A 16,795-nucleotide genomic window follows, 5' to 3' on the forward strand; every position below is an offset into this window, starting at 1 on the left:
CGGCGTAGATACCCAGTGGGGTGAATAAAATGGGTAGAAATGGATAAGGCGGGGTTGCCTGGAATTATTGCAACCGCGAAAGAAATACCTTGATACCCAGATGAATTTTGATGGGATTGGAAACGATTGATTAGATTCATTCTGGAATTAACCTCTTTTCATGGATAAACGGCAACTGTGATTCTTCTTAAAGATCTGTAAAGGTCTAGAGGGCTTTGAGGAAGTTGTTCAGATATCAGACTTTCCTGACCTGACACCTGATTTTAATTACAATGGACACCCAGAAAGCATAAAATGAAACTAATTCTGGTTTTTGCTTTTTAAAGATCATGATGAAGGACTAGTAGTATCTGTACATACCGTCATCTGCTTGTGTTTTTGGCTGGTTAATTAATTAATTAATTAGTTAATTGACTGATTGATTGATTGATTGATCGATCGATCGATCGATTGATCCATCCATCCATCCATCCATCCATCCATCCATCCATCCATCCATCCATCCATCCATCCATCCATCCATTTATGCATTTATTCCCCATGCACGAAACCTGGCAGATTTCTGTGCTTCGTTCTGTCACAAAAGGTACACAGAAATTAATTAGGCGGAGAAAATAATTTGTGAAAAACAATTATTCCGAGAAACAGTGCCGATGATGTTTGGCAGTGCTTGTGTGCTTCAGAACCATTGAAACCGTGTCAGGGTTCTGTCAACACGCTGGCTGCAAACCAAACCCCCAACGTCGGTTCATTTTTAATGTCAGGGAAAAGATCGGGAGCGTCAACAGAGAGGCTGTTGTACCTCCAGGCTCAGGAGACGAGAGAGAAAAAATGGAAATTGTTGGGAACGCGCTGCGGTAGTTTTTTGCCGAGGTTCGCTCCATGATACGAAGGAACCTGATAGTCAACCACTTGACAGTTGTGACTGCTGTGAATAGTCTCAATTTGGCGACCTAATCTGAGTAATTGGTACAATCGGTGTTAATTGCTTTGGGCGAAAGCCAGAATCCTGCCCGGGAGCACCAAGGGGAATGACTCTTGGGTATAGCGCATTGTACAGTCTCTCTAACTTACATGATAATCATTGTAAATATGAGCTACGCAGTGGAACCTCTGAAGAAGTGTGCTTGGACCCACGCAAGTTTATGAAAAATAAGAACAAGCGAGTCTTCAAAGCGCCGCGAGATTTCTGCTTTCTCTCCTGGGCTAGCAGACGAACATGGCTACTGGCTAGATCAGCCGTTCTCAACTTTTTTGGGGGGCCACAGCTATCAAGCTGATATGAAAGGAAGACAGACTGAATCAGGATGGTAGAAGTTGCATAACAAATCATATTAAGTGAAGTTGATTGATTAGGCATCCTTCAGTCTCGAGAGACTATGGGAACGTGCTCTGAATGGAGGACTTGGAACAGCATCTAGTGTGGCTGAGAAGGCCAATTCGAGAGTGACAGTCCCTTCCACACTGAAGACAAATCCAATCTGTCCCCTGTCCAGCTCCCCAATTTTGCTGCTTTCGGGACTGCCTCTTGGCCTCAGCCTGCTGGACAAGGGTCTCTTCAAATTGGGAGAGGCCGCGATGCAAGGCCTGCCTCCAGGCTGAACGCTCAGAGGTCAGGGTTTCCCATCTGTTGAGGTCCATTCCTAAGGCCTTCAGATCCCGCTTGCAGATCTCTTTGTATCGCAGCTGGGGTCTCTCTCTGGGGTGATTTCCCTGCACCCATTCTCCATACAGGAAATATTTTAGAATCCGACCATCAGCCATTCTCACAACATGCCCAAGCCAATGTAGACGTCGCTGTTTTAGTAATGTATACATGCTAAAAATTCCAGCTCGTTCGAGGACTACTCTATTTGGAACTTTGTCCTGCCAGGTGATACCAAAAATGCATCAGAGACAACACATCTGGAAAGTGTTCAGCTTCCTCTCCTGCCGTGCACAAAGGGTCCAGGAAATCCTGGGAAGTTAGTTTAAGTTCAGTGGCATGAAGTGATGAGCAGACCTTCAGGATTGACCCAGCAAGAAGTTAGACAGTTAACATTAAATAAGTAGATAGACCTACAGATTAGTTGGAATCTAGTCCTTGTGAGAGTTTGGTGAGAGTTTCAATAAACTTACTCATGGAAATAGGGGTGCTGATTTTCTCTCTGTGTGTCTCTCATTCTCTGTCTTTGTTGGGTGTCTATTAAACCCTCTCTCCTCAAGGATCTGTTTGAGAGAACGGGAGAGTCACCTCCCTCCGTATGACTTCATAATGAAGGGAATTAAAAGGATCCGAGCTGATGGAAGATTATGCATGAAGAGGATGACAGATAAGGCTTTACAAATCCCAGATTCATTTGGCTTCATTTATACTACTGGAGGAGATGACTTAGAAACGGCAAGGCAAACACACAACAGATGAAACTCCAGCAAAGCATTGTCTGTGAGGGAGTCCCAGATGAAAACTGGTGGTGAGTCCTCCAACACTGGAGGCATTCAGGAGAAATATAGAGACAACCTTCCGGCCGATCTACTTTGATTTGGATTCCTGCCTTGAGCAGGGGGGGTTGGACAAGATGGCCTTAGAGTCCCCCTTCCAACTTCACGATTCTAGGATAACCATCTTGCCGGTCTTTGCAAACCGGGCTGCTCTGCTAGGGTTGAAAACTGTCCTGGGGTCCAGTTGGCGGAATGCTCTTGTCCCATAATTGAGCAATCGCATATCTTGATGCCCCCAAACACATGAGCAAGGAGCACCCTTCCCAGTCATGTTTAGTCTTATTTCTTTACTTCCTGCAGTATTTGATGTCTCCTACCCTGCTTCCCGAGAGGTGAGGGTCTTCTCCATCCTCTTTTTCTTACCCTAACCCTCAATCTGCACAAGCCCCACCAAAAAAGGGTTCTGCAAATTGCAAATGAATAGGGCTGCCTCAATTGCGGGGGTTTACACCCTTTGAAAGGATTTTATGGCTTTGGGTTCCAATAAAGACCCCCCTGGATCCATCCCCTGTTTCCCTCGTTTTCTCTATTCATCAAGGCTATGGTTCCTGGGGCTTGACATTTCGGGCCGAAGGGAAACGGAAGCGTTAGCAGGTAGTTGAGAAAGTGGGAAATGGAGGTTGGGGGGGGTCATGGGAGAGTTTGCGGTGCTGGTCTCTCCAGCTAATGACCCTGTAAAAGCACCAGAGGTGGCTGGGTCGCCCTCTGGTCCCTCCTACCCTAACATCTCAAGATCTCCACCTGACAGGAGACCACCGGCCCCTCCCCGCACAACAACTGTGCCTGAGGCCTGGGATCGAATTTTGCATGACTGTAAGGCCCCCCCCCTCCCCTCCCCAGAGAATACGATTGGCCTGTTGGCTCCTGGCTTTCCCTCCTCGGGGCAAGTCAAATATCACACCCTAGGGTGAATAGGATGTGTGTCGTTTCCCCTCCGCCTTTGAAGCTGACAAACAATCCCACAGCAAGCTTGGGGTTGTCATATCTGGTGACCAGCACTATGATGTAAATCTTGTTAAACAATGCATGTGGGCTCAACTTGAAATTTGGGGAGGAGCCCTCCCATCGGCCCCAGCCACTAGTCCCCCGCCCCCCCCCGATGGTGGGGTGGAAGGGGAGTCGTAGGTAATTCTCAACATCTGGCTGGAGAGAACTGGGGTAGAGGGAACTCAGCCGGAAACCCTCTCCCATCAGGCAGCAATAAAGGCAAGAATAACTGGGTACCTCACACCCAAAGTCCCTTCTTCCCAGCGTCCTGTCCTCAAAATGAAGGACGGCCTGGTTATCCTACCATGAAAACAGCCCATAAGATTTGTCCCTGAGTACTGGGTCATGAAAGGGGTTTCCAGGCATATCTGCACGCTGACACGGATGCCGTTGGTTTTCCTAATCCTCTTTTAAAGCCATCTCTCAGCTAGTAATTGCTGCCACCGATTCTGCAGGAGGAAACCTCATCAGGTTTAGGAAGTGCATTATGACGGATCTCGTTTTTTGCTCGCTCGCTCAGAACCGATTGGCAACCCTAGATGCTGCTGGGTTGTAATTTTTGAGAGAGAAATAAATCTCATTTCTCTGGAATCGATTCTCTCCAAATCTGCCACAATTTTATAAGTCACTGGATGATGATGATGATGATGATGATGATGATGATGATGATGATGATGATGATGTTATTGTGAGGTTAGGCATCTTTCAGTCTCGAGAGACTATGGGAACGTGCTCTGAATAGAGGTCTTGGAACAGCGTCTAGTGTGGCTGAGAAGGCCAATTCAAGAGGGACCATCCCTTCCACACTGAAGACAATTCCAATCTGTCCCCTGTCCAGCTCCCTGGTTTTGCTGCTTCCGGGACGGCCTCTTTGCCTCAGCCTGCTGGACAAGGGTCTCTTCAAATTGGGAAATAATTATAATTATTATTATTTTGTAGTTGTTCTGGAGCTTCTTAACAGTACGCCCCTTAAGTGTTATAGCAGCTCTTTTTGCAAGCTTGGGGAATAAGCAAAACAAAAGCAACGTGTGCAGCTTAAAAATAATATAATCTTGGTACTGCAGAGCTGGAAAGGATTTCACTGCCTGTCAAGGCTGAACTCGGGATGCGAGCAGAGACTTGACCGCAGTACTGCAGTTTAACCACTGCACCACGAGGATTTCCCCTCTTCCTTGCCTTTAAATCCCTGTGGTCCACCTGTGTGTTCAAGCATACAAGCCAAGAAGGTATGTGTGTGTGTGGGGGGGAATCTTTATAATGGTTCAGAGCGGGCGTCAATAATTGGTGCTAAGTAAGGCGTTGATGCTTAAGAACTGAAAAACTACCTTAGTTCAAGAGAGACACATTATACATAATGAATGATGAAGGCTAGCTGGTGACTGGCCAGCAGTCCAACCACAGACCGCATCCTGCCTTCTCCTCTATCAAATCCTTTTCTTGTTGTTATGTGCGGTCAAGTCACCTCTGACTTAACAACAACCCTTTGAATTAACAGTCTCCACAGTCTCCTGCCCTCAAAAGCCCTGCTCAGCTCCTGCACACTCAAGCCGCTTTCCTGCTGCTTTCAACCTTTGCTAGCATGATTGTCTTTCCCAGAGAATCCTCCTGCCTTCTCATGATGTGCCCCAAGGGAGACAGCCTCAGCTTCAACATGTCTTGCCTCCAGAGATAATTCAGGCTTGATTTGCTCTAGGAGATGTGTGGGTGTGTGGCACTGATGAAATCAATTTTTTTTTTCTTATGTGTGTGCTTCTGTGTATCCTTGTGACGTCGCAGGAGCAGGCTGACATTTGCAAAGGAGCCAAAGACAACCCACATCTAAACATCTTTGCATGGACCTGCCGCATCAGCTGAGGAAGGGTGAAGATGGCTGACCCAGTTTTAAAGACGTGTCACACGCAAAAATAGACTTTTCTTCTCCGGTGATGCTCACCATGAGAGTTGTGTCCCTATTAGAGAGCAACAGAAGCACAGCGATCTCCTGAAATTTCAGCAAGGAAATCTAATTTTGAGACGACTAGGAACATGCACCATAGTTTCATACAATGGATGCCATTATATTACATTCTGTTTGCTGTCCTTCTGTAGCAAATTCCTGGCAGTGATTTTGCCCCCCTTCTTGGAACACATCAATCTTTGTTGAGCTCCTTGGAGGAAGAGCTGAGAAACCAGTGTCACCAGAAAAGGAACCAAATTTGTTGAGAAGTGTTTGCTAGCCGCAACATGGCCACCTTTTCTCAGAATGGTAGCCAAGCCGGGAGAGATTATGAGCTGAGCTGGATTGGAATTCCTAGGGATGATGGGTCTGGGGATTTTCTACACGACAAATCCCACAATTCTCCATGCTGGGAGTCTCCCTTTAACTTACAGACACCTAAATTAGACCTATCTTGGAGAAGAGCCTAAATTTGCAAGCTTTGGGGCTCAGCTAGGCCTAGCTCTGCCCAAGCTTCCTGCATAGAAAGAAACTTCCCAGCTAGCACTGGGGCAGGAACAGGAAGCTTAGGTGGAGGCTAGGCCGAGCTACGCCTCAAGGCTTTCCCGTTTAGGCTGTTGGTCTTGGTCAATGGTTCACACTCTTGGGTCCCCAGATGTTCTTGGACTACAACTCCCAGAAATCCTAGGGATTACAGAGGAACTCTTGACCTCTGAGCGTTCAGCCTGGAGGCAGGCGGTGCATCACGGCCTCTCCCAATTTGAAGAGACCCTTGTCCAGCAGGCCGAGGCAAAGAGGCAGTCCCGAAAGCAGCAAAATCAGGGAGCTGGACAGGGAACAGACTGTATTTGTCTTCAGCATGGAAGGGATAGTCCCTCTCGAATTGGCCTCTTCAGCCACACCAGACGCTGTTCCAAGTCCTCGATACAGAGCACAATACCATAGTCTTTCGAGACTGAAGGATGCGATCACATCACAGAGGAACTAGGAAACGTCATTATACTAATTCCATCCAGTGGTCCATCCAACCCAATACTGCCAAGGGTGACTGGCAGGCAGCAGGGATGATGGGTTTTGTGGCTTTTTGCCCCTATTCTTTTCTGTTCCTACTCAGGCGTTTGAGGTGGTCTCCACGCAGATGTCAACCCGGGCTGACCCTGCTTAGCTTCTGAAAACATGCATGCTCAAGGCTGTCTGGTGGTCAGAGGCCTGATGCGATGCCCACCCAGGTGTGGGTCAAGAAGGCCGCCGAAGTGATGTGTCAACACTCTAGTCTGTTGTGATGGTTTTGGGCGAGAAGCAGGAATCTCCTGGCCTCCCTCTTCATCCCACCCCCGCTTTCATCTTAGCCCCCCTCTCCCACGGACGGCATTGACCTTTCCTTCACTCCTGCCACTGAGTTGGCTGCTTAACACTTTTCACCTGCTGACAAGCACAGGTAAGGCCCCCCTGCTTCCCCGGGAGTGGCTTGTAGCCCCGAGGGACGTGATCTGGCTCTCAGCCTCCGCGGGCGGACGCTGGCTGCGGAACACACACCTCGCGCCTCCACCTGCAAGAAGGGGAAGCATCCTGGGCCACCGAATTCCAAAGCTAAGGCAGGGAGATGTCCATGGTTGTCGTTGCAGAGACGAAGGCAAAGAGGGTTTGAGTTTCCCAGAGCATGGGAACGTGGCTTATCGCCTCGGGAGACGACAACTCCAAAAAACACACACACACATTTGCAGTCCAAAAAAGTAATCTTCCCAAGCTCGGAGTGTTCTTTTAAGGCATGAAGCCATGATGTAGAAGAGAATTCCTGGACTCTGCACGGATGCACTTGTCATTGCAGGCAATTCTGACCATGCTTTCCGCTGAAGTCAGGGACCACGTCAGTTCTCTACTTCCAGAGCCCCACCCCCACCCCAAGGAACAAGAACTGTGCTGCAAGAACAGAGTGCTAAGGCAGGAATCCAAATCAAAAGATATCTGCCAAGTGGTTGTCTAGTCTTCTCTTGTGTGCCTCCGGCATTTGGAGCGCTCACTCATCGGTTCTATTGTCGTACTGCTCTAACAGTTCGGAAATTTTTTTCTGACTCAGCCCAAATCTTTCTGCAGCCTAGATCTGCTTCATTTTTTTTTAGACATTCTGTGTTTCGACAAGTGCTTCTTCCCAATTTTTGGTTACGGAAGCTGGTTCTGACCTTAGGGACCGGCTTATAATGTTGTTGCCGGAAGATCAGCAGTTTCATAATTAGATGTTGGCAAACCCATGGGGCTTCTTCATTGTCCTGGAGCGACCGAAACCCACCAGGGAGCTACCCTGAACGCTACCTGCTGGGTAGGGTCTAGAGAGGGTCCCCACCCCGTGGAATCCTGGGATCGGTAGTTTAATAAGCGTCCCCCTCTGAACCACGAAAGAGAATGCTCCGTTCTTTCTCAACCAGGACTCTGTAGGATGGAATCATGGCTGCTAAAATGGAATCCCCTTTTTTTTCTTCATCTTTCTGGTGGCCCGTGGCATCCACAGAGCTCCCTTCTCACACACTTTGCATGAATGGACTCCCTCTTGACTTGTGATCCGAAACCCGCCCGCCCCTCTCTTTTTCAGTGGGGAAAAAAGCTCATTTTTAATAGACACCCCGACTCGAGACTTGGACCCCTCTCTGGCTTTCTCCACTGTCTAGCAAGATATGCAGCGTGTACTATAGAATCCTATCTTATGGATACCGTGGATAGCATGGCAGACTAAGACTCTGCAGGCCTGGGTTCGAATCCCTGCTCAGCTGTGGAAACTCAGTGGGGGAGTGATGCTGGGAAAACTGCTCCTTCGCTTACCTTGAAAACCCTATCTGGGTCACTCGAAATCAGTTCTGATTTGAGGGCGCAGAAATACATTGTACTGGCTCCTATCGTACAGTATCCTGTGGTATCATATGTATAAAGATGTGTATAGTACAGATGTAACGGTTAAGCCACAAAAGCGTTCCATTACTTTCAAGGCAAAGGCATGTCTCATTTTCCCTCTTTCCTCAAATGCCTACCTATCACCTTCCCAATGAAACGTCTCCTCCAGAACTACACACTTTTTTTGTCCACACACAAATAACTGCACACATAAAATGAAGCCAAACTCACTCCCAGCCCAGTCCAAGTGGGCTCTGAGTCGCTGACATTGATGGGACGAGGGTTGAGCCACGTGCTGGCAGCCCAAGTCAGACGTTCTAAACTCTTTGTTAAGATGCTCATCAATTTTTTTAAAAATATTCTTTGCCTGGCCTTTCTCCTTAATTGGGTTCCCCTGAAACAAGGACTCCGAAGGTGACGGCATTAAAATTAATGCATATTCTTTTATTTTCATTATAAAGTTAAACACATCTATGAAACATAAGTGGTACCAAAATAATAATTATTATTATTGTAATCATAATTATAACGGTAATAATTACAAGGTATTTCTATGCAGGTTGTCAGTAGAAAACGGGATAAAATGGAAAATGGGGCCATGATGCGGGACTCTGCACTCGTACGAAAGGACGCCACACAAATGAGGCGAATTTGGTGTTTGATGACACTGGTGTTTGATGACTCCAAAGCAGAGACACAAAATGTCTGAGTACAGAAGAGAAAGGGGCTGACGAACCTTCTTCCCGGTGATCCTTACGAGCACCCCTGTGAGCAGCCGAATTGCTGCCTACCAAGGTGACATATTCGGAGTTGCTGATTCCAACAAGTTGAAATAATTGTTTCCAAAGAGTTATTTCTGCAAATATATACTCTTACTAATATATACATTTATTCATAAAATAAATAATCATTAAAAAAACCATCAGACTTAACAAAATCTGAAAGAAAGAGAGTAAAAGTGACACCTCTGTACAATAGCTTTGGAATAAAGGGTTGATTTTTGCCGTGACCACAGGCAAATTGAGCAGGAAAGAGGAGCATTTGCTAAGATGCTCTGAGCCGGGCCGCCTGTTGTTTCTATTTATGTCAATAAGGGTTTTGCCAAAGGCAGAGTTCTGGTGGATTGAGCCCCACAGGTCTGACCCAACTGTTTTGTACTCTGCAGTAGGTGTGGGATTTTCATATTTATATTTTTTGAACTACAGTTCCCAAAAGGCTGCAGAAATTCCCCCAGCCAAACTTCTGAGGGCATTGGCCAAAACAACAACACTCTTTTCCAAAGAATCTATTATCACTTTTAGCTAAGAAAGAACATCTTCTGCCAGCTAGGGTGAAGACGGAGGAAGTGTTTAGGCAGGGTTTAAGCTATTTGGGAACTCCAAGATATTATGGGTCTAAGTAGTTTCTTGAGAGGCACCCTATTTGGAACATAATAGGCAGAGAGACTCCCTGACCCATAGTGCCTTGCAGTTCCCTTAGAATTTAGCTTCACTCAGCTGCTCTCTCCATCTCCATCTTGCCTGACAGGAGCCATTATGAATCAGCTAAAAGGGATTATTGACACCTGAATGGACAGGACTGAGTTTTTATTCGTTATGTTTTTGGCCTAAGCTCCCCAGAAGTCTGCAGGAATTACCCCAGCCAGATTCCTATTAGCGGCAGTCCACAAATTTCAAAACATCTCATGCCTATCTTCTAGTTCCCTTTGGGTTCACTTCATCTAAAGTCTGGTTTTGGAAACGGAATTCAGAAACTGTTGGTGGGCAGTTTGCTACAGCTTGCAATCAGGTCCCTCCAGATGCACGTCACTCCTGATGAGAAGATCTGCTCTGGAAGAACCCAGTGCGACAAAGCTCAACATCAAAATAACCGAGATCATGGCCACTGGTCCCATCACCTCCTGGCAAATCGAAGGGGAAGAGATGGAGGCAGTGACAGATTTTACTTTCTTGGGCTCCATGATCAGTGCAGGTGGAGACAGCAGATACGAAATTAAAAGACGCCTGCTTCTTGGGAGGAAAGCAATGACAAACTTTGACAGCATCTTAAAAAGCAGAGACATCACCTTGCCGACAAAGGTCCGAATAGTCAAAGCTATGTTTTTTCCTGTAGTGATGTATGGAAGTGAGAGCTGGACCATAAAGAAGGCTGAACGCCAAAGAATTTAAGCTTTTGAATTGTGGTGCTGGAGGAGACTCTGGAGAGTCCCCTGGACTGCAAGGAGAACAAACCTATCCATTCTGAAGGAAATCCACCCTGAGTGCTCACTGGAAGGACAGATCCTGAAGCTGGGTCTCCAATACTTTGGCCATCTCATGAGAAGACTCCCCAGAAAAGACCCTGATGTTGGGAAAGTGTGAAGGCAAGAGGAGAAGGGGACGACAGAGGACGAGACGGATGGACAGTGTCATCGAAGTGACCAACATGAATTTGACCCAACTCTGGGAGGCCGTGGAAGACAGGAGGGCCTGGCGTGCTCTCGTCCATTTGGTCACAAAGAGTTGGACATGACTTAATGACTAAACAACAACAACATGATGGCATAAGGAGCTATGTTATGATGATGCACATACTGCATTCTACAAACACACATCTGCACTCCTGAATATTGGTAGAACCGCACAGAACAAGAAGCCGATACACTGGCCTCCCACTGAGAGGGTGGTTTCCTGTCAAGTGGGCACGACAGAATGGAGCAGAGAGGGAAAATGAGGCATGTGGGTGATTTTCATCTTGCCTTCAGCTCTGAGGTGCTGGTGAAAATCATCTCTTCAGTGTTCCTAGTTGGCGTCAGAAGGAAGTGACTTTTAGCTCTGAAGGCAGCATTCCAAGAAGGATTGGGCCCTTTGGGGAAGATGGTGAGGGAGAGGGCATGAGTTAAATCCCTCTCCCCATTCACTGGGGTCCCCGTTCTCAACAGCTGCTAGGAAAAAACAACAACAACAACGTAAACACAACGAGACACATTAGATGCATCCATGCATTTAACGCATGTTGTTGGGAGCTCAGAGCATAAGACCCTTAAGTGTTCTTAAGTCTCGCCGCCAGAGACTGCAAACCTGTGTTTGCGCAAGCCAGCTTGTGGGATCTTGGTGCCCAAGGAGGTCCTTTGCGAGCCGACGTGCTGCCGCCACGCCGTGTGGCACATCGCGCCCAAATTGGGCAAGTGAGTAGGTAGCACCGGAGGCAGAAAATCCAGAAAGTCCCTCCTTTCTGTCTTCCTGGTGGTAAAAATATGGCCATCACAAGAGTGACGATGTAAATAACTAAATAATTCTCTCTCTCTCTAGCCAACGGATAAGGGACTAATGGCGGGGTTGTGGTGTGGCTGTCATAAATAAATACTAATAAATAAAAGCTGATGAACTGGGCCAAACGAGAGAAGGCGAGGGAGAGCTTCGAACCATTTCCCACTGTGGCTGCCACCTCTCTGGGGACTTCTGAAAGTCCTTCTGAGATGCTGGAAAATGGGTTGGAGAGAAAGAGAGGGAGAAGGAGAGGGAGGCAATGGAATATGAAAGAAGCCAAAGTGAAGCTGCTCATTCCTTCTGGAACGTGACAGATCATATTCCTCTCCTGGTTGCAGCTGTTTCTGCCCGAGGGTGGATCTGAAGGGATTCCTTGCCTTCCCATCATTTAAACACATACCTCCTCAGCTCAGTGGAAAAGGCAGGGAGGTTCGCGTTGACTCCCCGTCCGGAGAGCGCTGGGGCCGAACTGTCTCTAGGGCTGTCATTTGCTTGTCACTGATCCCAGGATGTCTGCAGTTAAATCAGGGCACAATCCTGCCAGCTGTTAAGCAGTCATAAATCCCAGTTCAATAGGGAAGAGTTAAGCGTGCGCTTATCTTTTTCGCTGATGTAACTCCAGCAGGATCCAACTTGCCCACGGTTTTGTTCTTCCAGATTTATATCAAACCATTAGTTGTGTTTCTTTTTTGGAAGAGGGACCTGTTTTTTCCTACCCCCGGTAATTTGTCTCCACCCTTGTCCCGCTCTTAATATCTTGAGCTTCCAAACACAAATGGGACTCCTGCACAGAAGACAGGATGGGTCTTGACCTTAGTCCAGGGGCAAGAAAGTCAAAAGGGCAGGAAAGTGTGACACATTATATAGGATATTCTATATAGGATGGAATCAAGACTGTTCCTCAGACTTAAACAGACTTTGAGAAGGTCTTAACTGTACCCAAGTTCATTTGGAATCATCCTCAACCTTAGCCGGACAGAGAACACTCTGAAGGCTTTTCCAAATGGAACAATTATACCCCCTTTTGATCTGAATTCTCCATTATGCTTATCAGGATTTTCCCCAACATCCAAATGACATTTGTGTTATCTTGTTTCACAATATCCCAATGACTTCCAAGGCTTTTTAAAATCCTCCCCAAATCCTGGGTTTATTCCCCCTGCACATTTTGCACTGGCGTACCCAGTTTAGCGCTATGGTGCTTTTTGTGCAATTGAGCATAAACTCAGGATGTACACAAGGAGCCAAAAAAACACCCACATGGTATAGGGAAACACACATGAACAGTTCTTTAACAACACTGGGAATTTGCTGGACATGACCAAGTGGAAATACAGCACTGAGGTAGAGAAGCAGTTTGGTGCTAGACCACCCACCAGCTGCACACAGCTTCTGGTAAACCTCATGAACTTCCATCATTGAACAAAAGGAAAGGAAAAGAGATATAAAGATACAAATACTTGTTTGGAAGACCCTTAAGACTAACAAAACACAACACAACGCACTGGATACATTAGCTCTAGGCCTTAGCAGGCCCAGACATGAGGGCTGAAATCTACTCCCCTCCATATTTCGCTGCCCAGTTTGTGAAAGGAGAGCCATTTCTGCTGCTTTGATGAGTTTGGATTAAGCTATTCTCCACTGGAGTTTCTCCTGGCGTCTGATATTATGGCGTTCTCCAGAGTCTCTTTTGGAGGATGGATCTGAGACGACTTACGCACAAGACCCCAAAACATGTGTGATTGTTGTACTGATGTCTATTTCTGATGGGTGTTTTTTTTTAGGGGGGAGGATGTTTTCTGTTTTCCATACCTGGGGTACGTGCAGGATTTTAACACCTCTAAAAACTAATCCTAACAAGGAGGGGAACCTTCTCATGGGGCTGTCCCCTTTTATCCCAGAAGACACCCTTCTATGATGGAGGAACTGGCCAGCAAAAATAATATCCAGCCTTGCATAAATTAGTTTTTGGACAACGGGGCCCAAAAATGCTCATGCTAGTATGGCCATTGGTTATGTAGGCTAGTGAACGGTGGATGTCATAGTCCAAGAAAACTATTTTTTTTCTAACTCTGGATCATCTTTTTTTTAATTGGTTGGCTTCTTCAGTACACAACCCTTTGGAGTTAAAACATAGCCCAAAATATTAATTGAGACGTGTGTGTTGGAAAGACTTAAATCCCTATCTGTGGGCTTTTGTGGGCTCCAGTAGAAGTCTATGGCAGAACTCTAAGAGTTTCTTCTAAAAATGAGGCTTGCATGAAAAAGGTTGCCTGTCATGAAAACTTCCGATCTTGTATCTACTGAGGACATGAGAATCTGGAGTTTAGCCAAAGAAAGGCATCTAACGTCTGAGAAAGTGAGCCTGGGACTGCTGGCCAGAAACCTGCCCGAGGTCTGGTCAATGAGTATCTAAGTAGGGTTTAGAAGATGACCCATGCTACGGACTGATTTTCCATTCACTGGACTACTCTGAGGCCAAACACAGTTTAATCCCTTCTCATAAGGTATGGAAGCCATTTTGTCACCCATCTCTTCACCCTCAAAGCTGTCTCCTGCGGTATGAAGCTCAACCCATCACAGGCTGGCCAACGAGTGGGACCTTACCTTTGTAACCCACTTTGACATGGTGGTTTTGCACACTGTGTAGATATGTCTCTGTGGATCCTTAAATGCATGGACGCCTGCACACACACACATGCACATGCGCATCATCTAACATGCATGCTGCGCAAGCGCCACTATGACACCTCACTTCCTGTCCCCCTCCTCTCGTGGCAGCAGATGTGTGGTGGATCCTCACTTCCTATAAATATGTTACACGGTGCTCCGCCCACTAGTTCAGGGAGTGGGGGAAACCACGCTCGCCCGTTTCCACAGGACAAAGAGTAATCGGCAAGGTCCACCACTTCCTGCAAGATTCCAAAAAGAGGGCTTTTAACAACACAGCATGCCAGCTGTTGCTAATGCTATATACATCATCACGTAACTGTCGAGACACAGTGCTACAGGCTGGGCTGGAACACGAGAGTCGTCCGGCTCGAAGCTTCTTCCACGCTCGTAATGCACAAATAGGCCACGGTTGGGGAAGACGCACAATATTGAAAGGACACTTAACAGCGGGAGCCTCACCGTACGCGTTGAGTGAGGGGGGAAAGAGCCAAGATGGTGGAACCTCCCAGTAACCTGCTGGCCCCTCCGCTCTCCGACTCTACGTTGCTGACTGAGTTCATGAATCCACCGCCTTCCGCAGGAATGACAGGGAGAGCTTCCCGGTTTCTTCACTTCTCCTCTTGCCTGGAGCTCCAAGGTTAGATCTCCAGATCTAAGTCAAGAAGAAAACAGATCTACTCTACCCAACCAATTTTAGACTCTCTCTGTGGTGTGTTTTGGGTTGGCGTGTGTACTCCCAGTTTCCGTTCAATCTCGAAAAGTTGGCTTCTTCCCACAGAAAATGCGCCTGGTTCATTTTCCGTGCCCGGGGGGAGGGCCGTCTCTTTTACTTGCACGTGTGAACGTCATAGATCCGTATGCATTCCTGACAGCTGACGTAGCAACACCAGTGGAAGATGCAATGACATTTCTCTTTCCTCTTCTCAGTTCGTGTGTTGTGTCCTCGGCCGCAGCATAAGAGGTCACAGCCGTCGATCCCGTGAGAGGTGACATTACAGATCCTGTCACGGGTGCCAAACGAGCCGGTTTCAGGATTCGGCTCGCAAAAGTTGGGCGAGTTCTCATAGTAGACCAGGTCTCTCTCGGTGGGCGCTTTAAAGAAGTTATATTTGGGCCTCAGCGTCTCTACCCATCCCCGAGACTCTCTGTGCTTCTCCACCACCATTTCGGAAGCACTGTCGTATTTATCTTTGAGGTAGTCTCCGATGACTCGAAAGTCCGGCTGGGACCACCAACAGGTCTTTACCTCGCAGCTGCCCGACAACCCGTGACACTTGCATTTGAGGTGCATGTGATCGATGATGGACTGGAAACGAAGAACAAACGGCCAGCCAAGACAAAACAAGAGGGGGAGGAAGAACAGAAGAAGGAGAGACCATGTTAGCTTACAATGCGAGCAAATGTCCACACTGGTATCTAAAATCTCATTAGGGTTGACAGTTTCCAGGTCATTCAGTATCTTCAGAGCAACACAAGAGCACAGTTGTTACTCATATGCTCTCTTATCTAAAAAAAAAAACTTTCCTATTCCTAGCACTTCTATGCTCATATGGACGCCAGCACTCACTGTGCCCCCTTGAGAAAGGCTGGACTCAATGTTCCATGGAGTCCCTTCCAGCTCTGCAGCTCAAAGGTGGTTGCCATCATCATCATCATCAATTAGGTGCAAATTGACATGTGAAGTCAGCCCTGAATGTTTGCTTAGAACCATGGAACTGTTGTCAAGTCCAATCTAGGTCAGTGGCTGTCTAGGGTCATCTAGTCCAACCTATGCTAGTGAGTTTCTCAATATTCTGTACAGTACAATAGTTAACCAAGACTGCCTAAAATTCTGTAACACTGTGAAATGTGCAGGAACATCCAAGGTCATCAGACCCAGGACTCTCTCACAAGTTCTATTATATGTCACTGTTATTTACTGCTCTGGCTGCTCCGATGAGGAGGTTTTCCTTGACATGCCTGGCAGTGAAAATGTATGTATGTGAAGGATTTGTTATAGATTCACCTGGTGTCAAACTAAGGTAAAGGTAAAGGTTCCCCTTGACAATTTTTGTCCAGTCATGTCCGACTCTAGGGGGCAGTGCTCATCCCCGTTTCCAAGCCATAGAGCCAGCGTTTTGTCCGAAGACAATCTTCCGTGGTCACATGGCCAGTGCGACTTAGACACGGAACGCCGTTACCTTCCCACCGAGGTGGTCCCTATGTATCTACTTGCATTTGCATGCTTTCGAACCGCTAGGTTGGCGGGAGCTGGGACAAGCGATGGGAGCTCACTCCGTCGCGTGGATTCGATCTTATGACTGCTGGTCTTCTGACCCTGCAGCACAGGCTTCTGCGGTTTAGCCCGCAGCACCACCATGTCCCCCCCTAAATATACCTGTTAATGTTCAAAAAGAGACTCAGTTGTCATTTCCCGCCAAAAAGGAGGAACTGCGCCAGATCTTTAATGAACCCAATCCCGCTGTAGCAATGGGGTAGACAGCCAGAGCATTCATAGTGACGCCACAGTTTCTTAAGATCAGTCAATCTGCTCCAATTTCTAGTCTGAACTTTAAAGAAGCTATACAAAGCATTGAACCTGCTGAAG

The 16,795-nt window shown here is 47.1% G+C and overlaps 1 protein-coding gene across 1 annotated transcript in view; it reads right to left on the bottom strand.

Moving 5' to 3' along the window:
- Window positions 1–8,710: 8,710 nt before the first annotated feature.
- The window catches only part of WNT3A (Wnt family member 3A), a 72,356-nt gene continuing 64,271 nt past the window's right edge, over window positions 8,711–16,795 (bottom strand). The window contains exon 4 of the mRNA XM_020804931.3: window positions 8,711–15,514. Within this exon, the coding sequence (XP_020660590.1) occupies window positions 15,035–15,514 (480 nt within the window). The 3' untranslated portion in view covers window positions 8,711–15,034. The remainder of the gene's footprint in view (window positions 15,515–16,795) is intronic.

This window comes from Pogona vitticeps, chromosome 6 (genome assembly GCF_051106095.1).
Source record: "Pogona vitticeps strain Pit_001003342236 chromosome 6, PviZW2.1, whole genome shotgun sequence".
NCBI classification, from domain to species: Eukaryota; Metazoa; Chordata; class Lepidosauria; order Squamata; family Agamidae; genus Pogona; species Pogona vitticeps.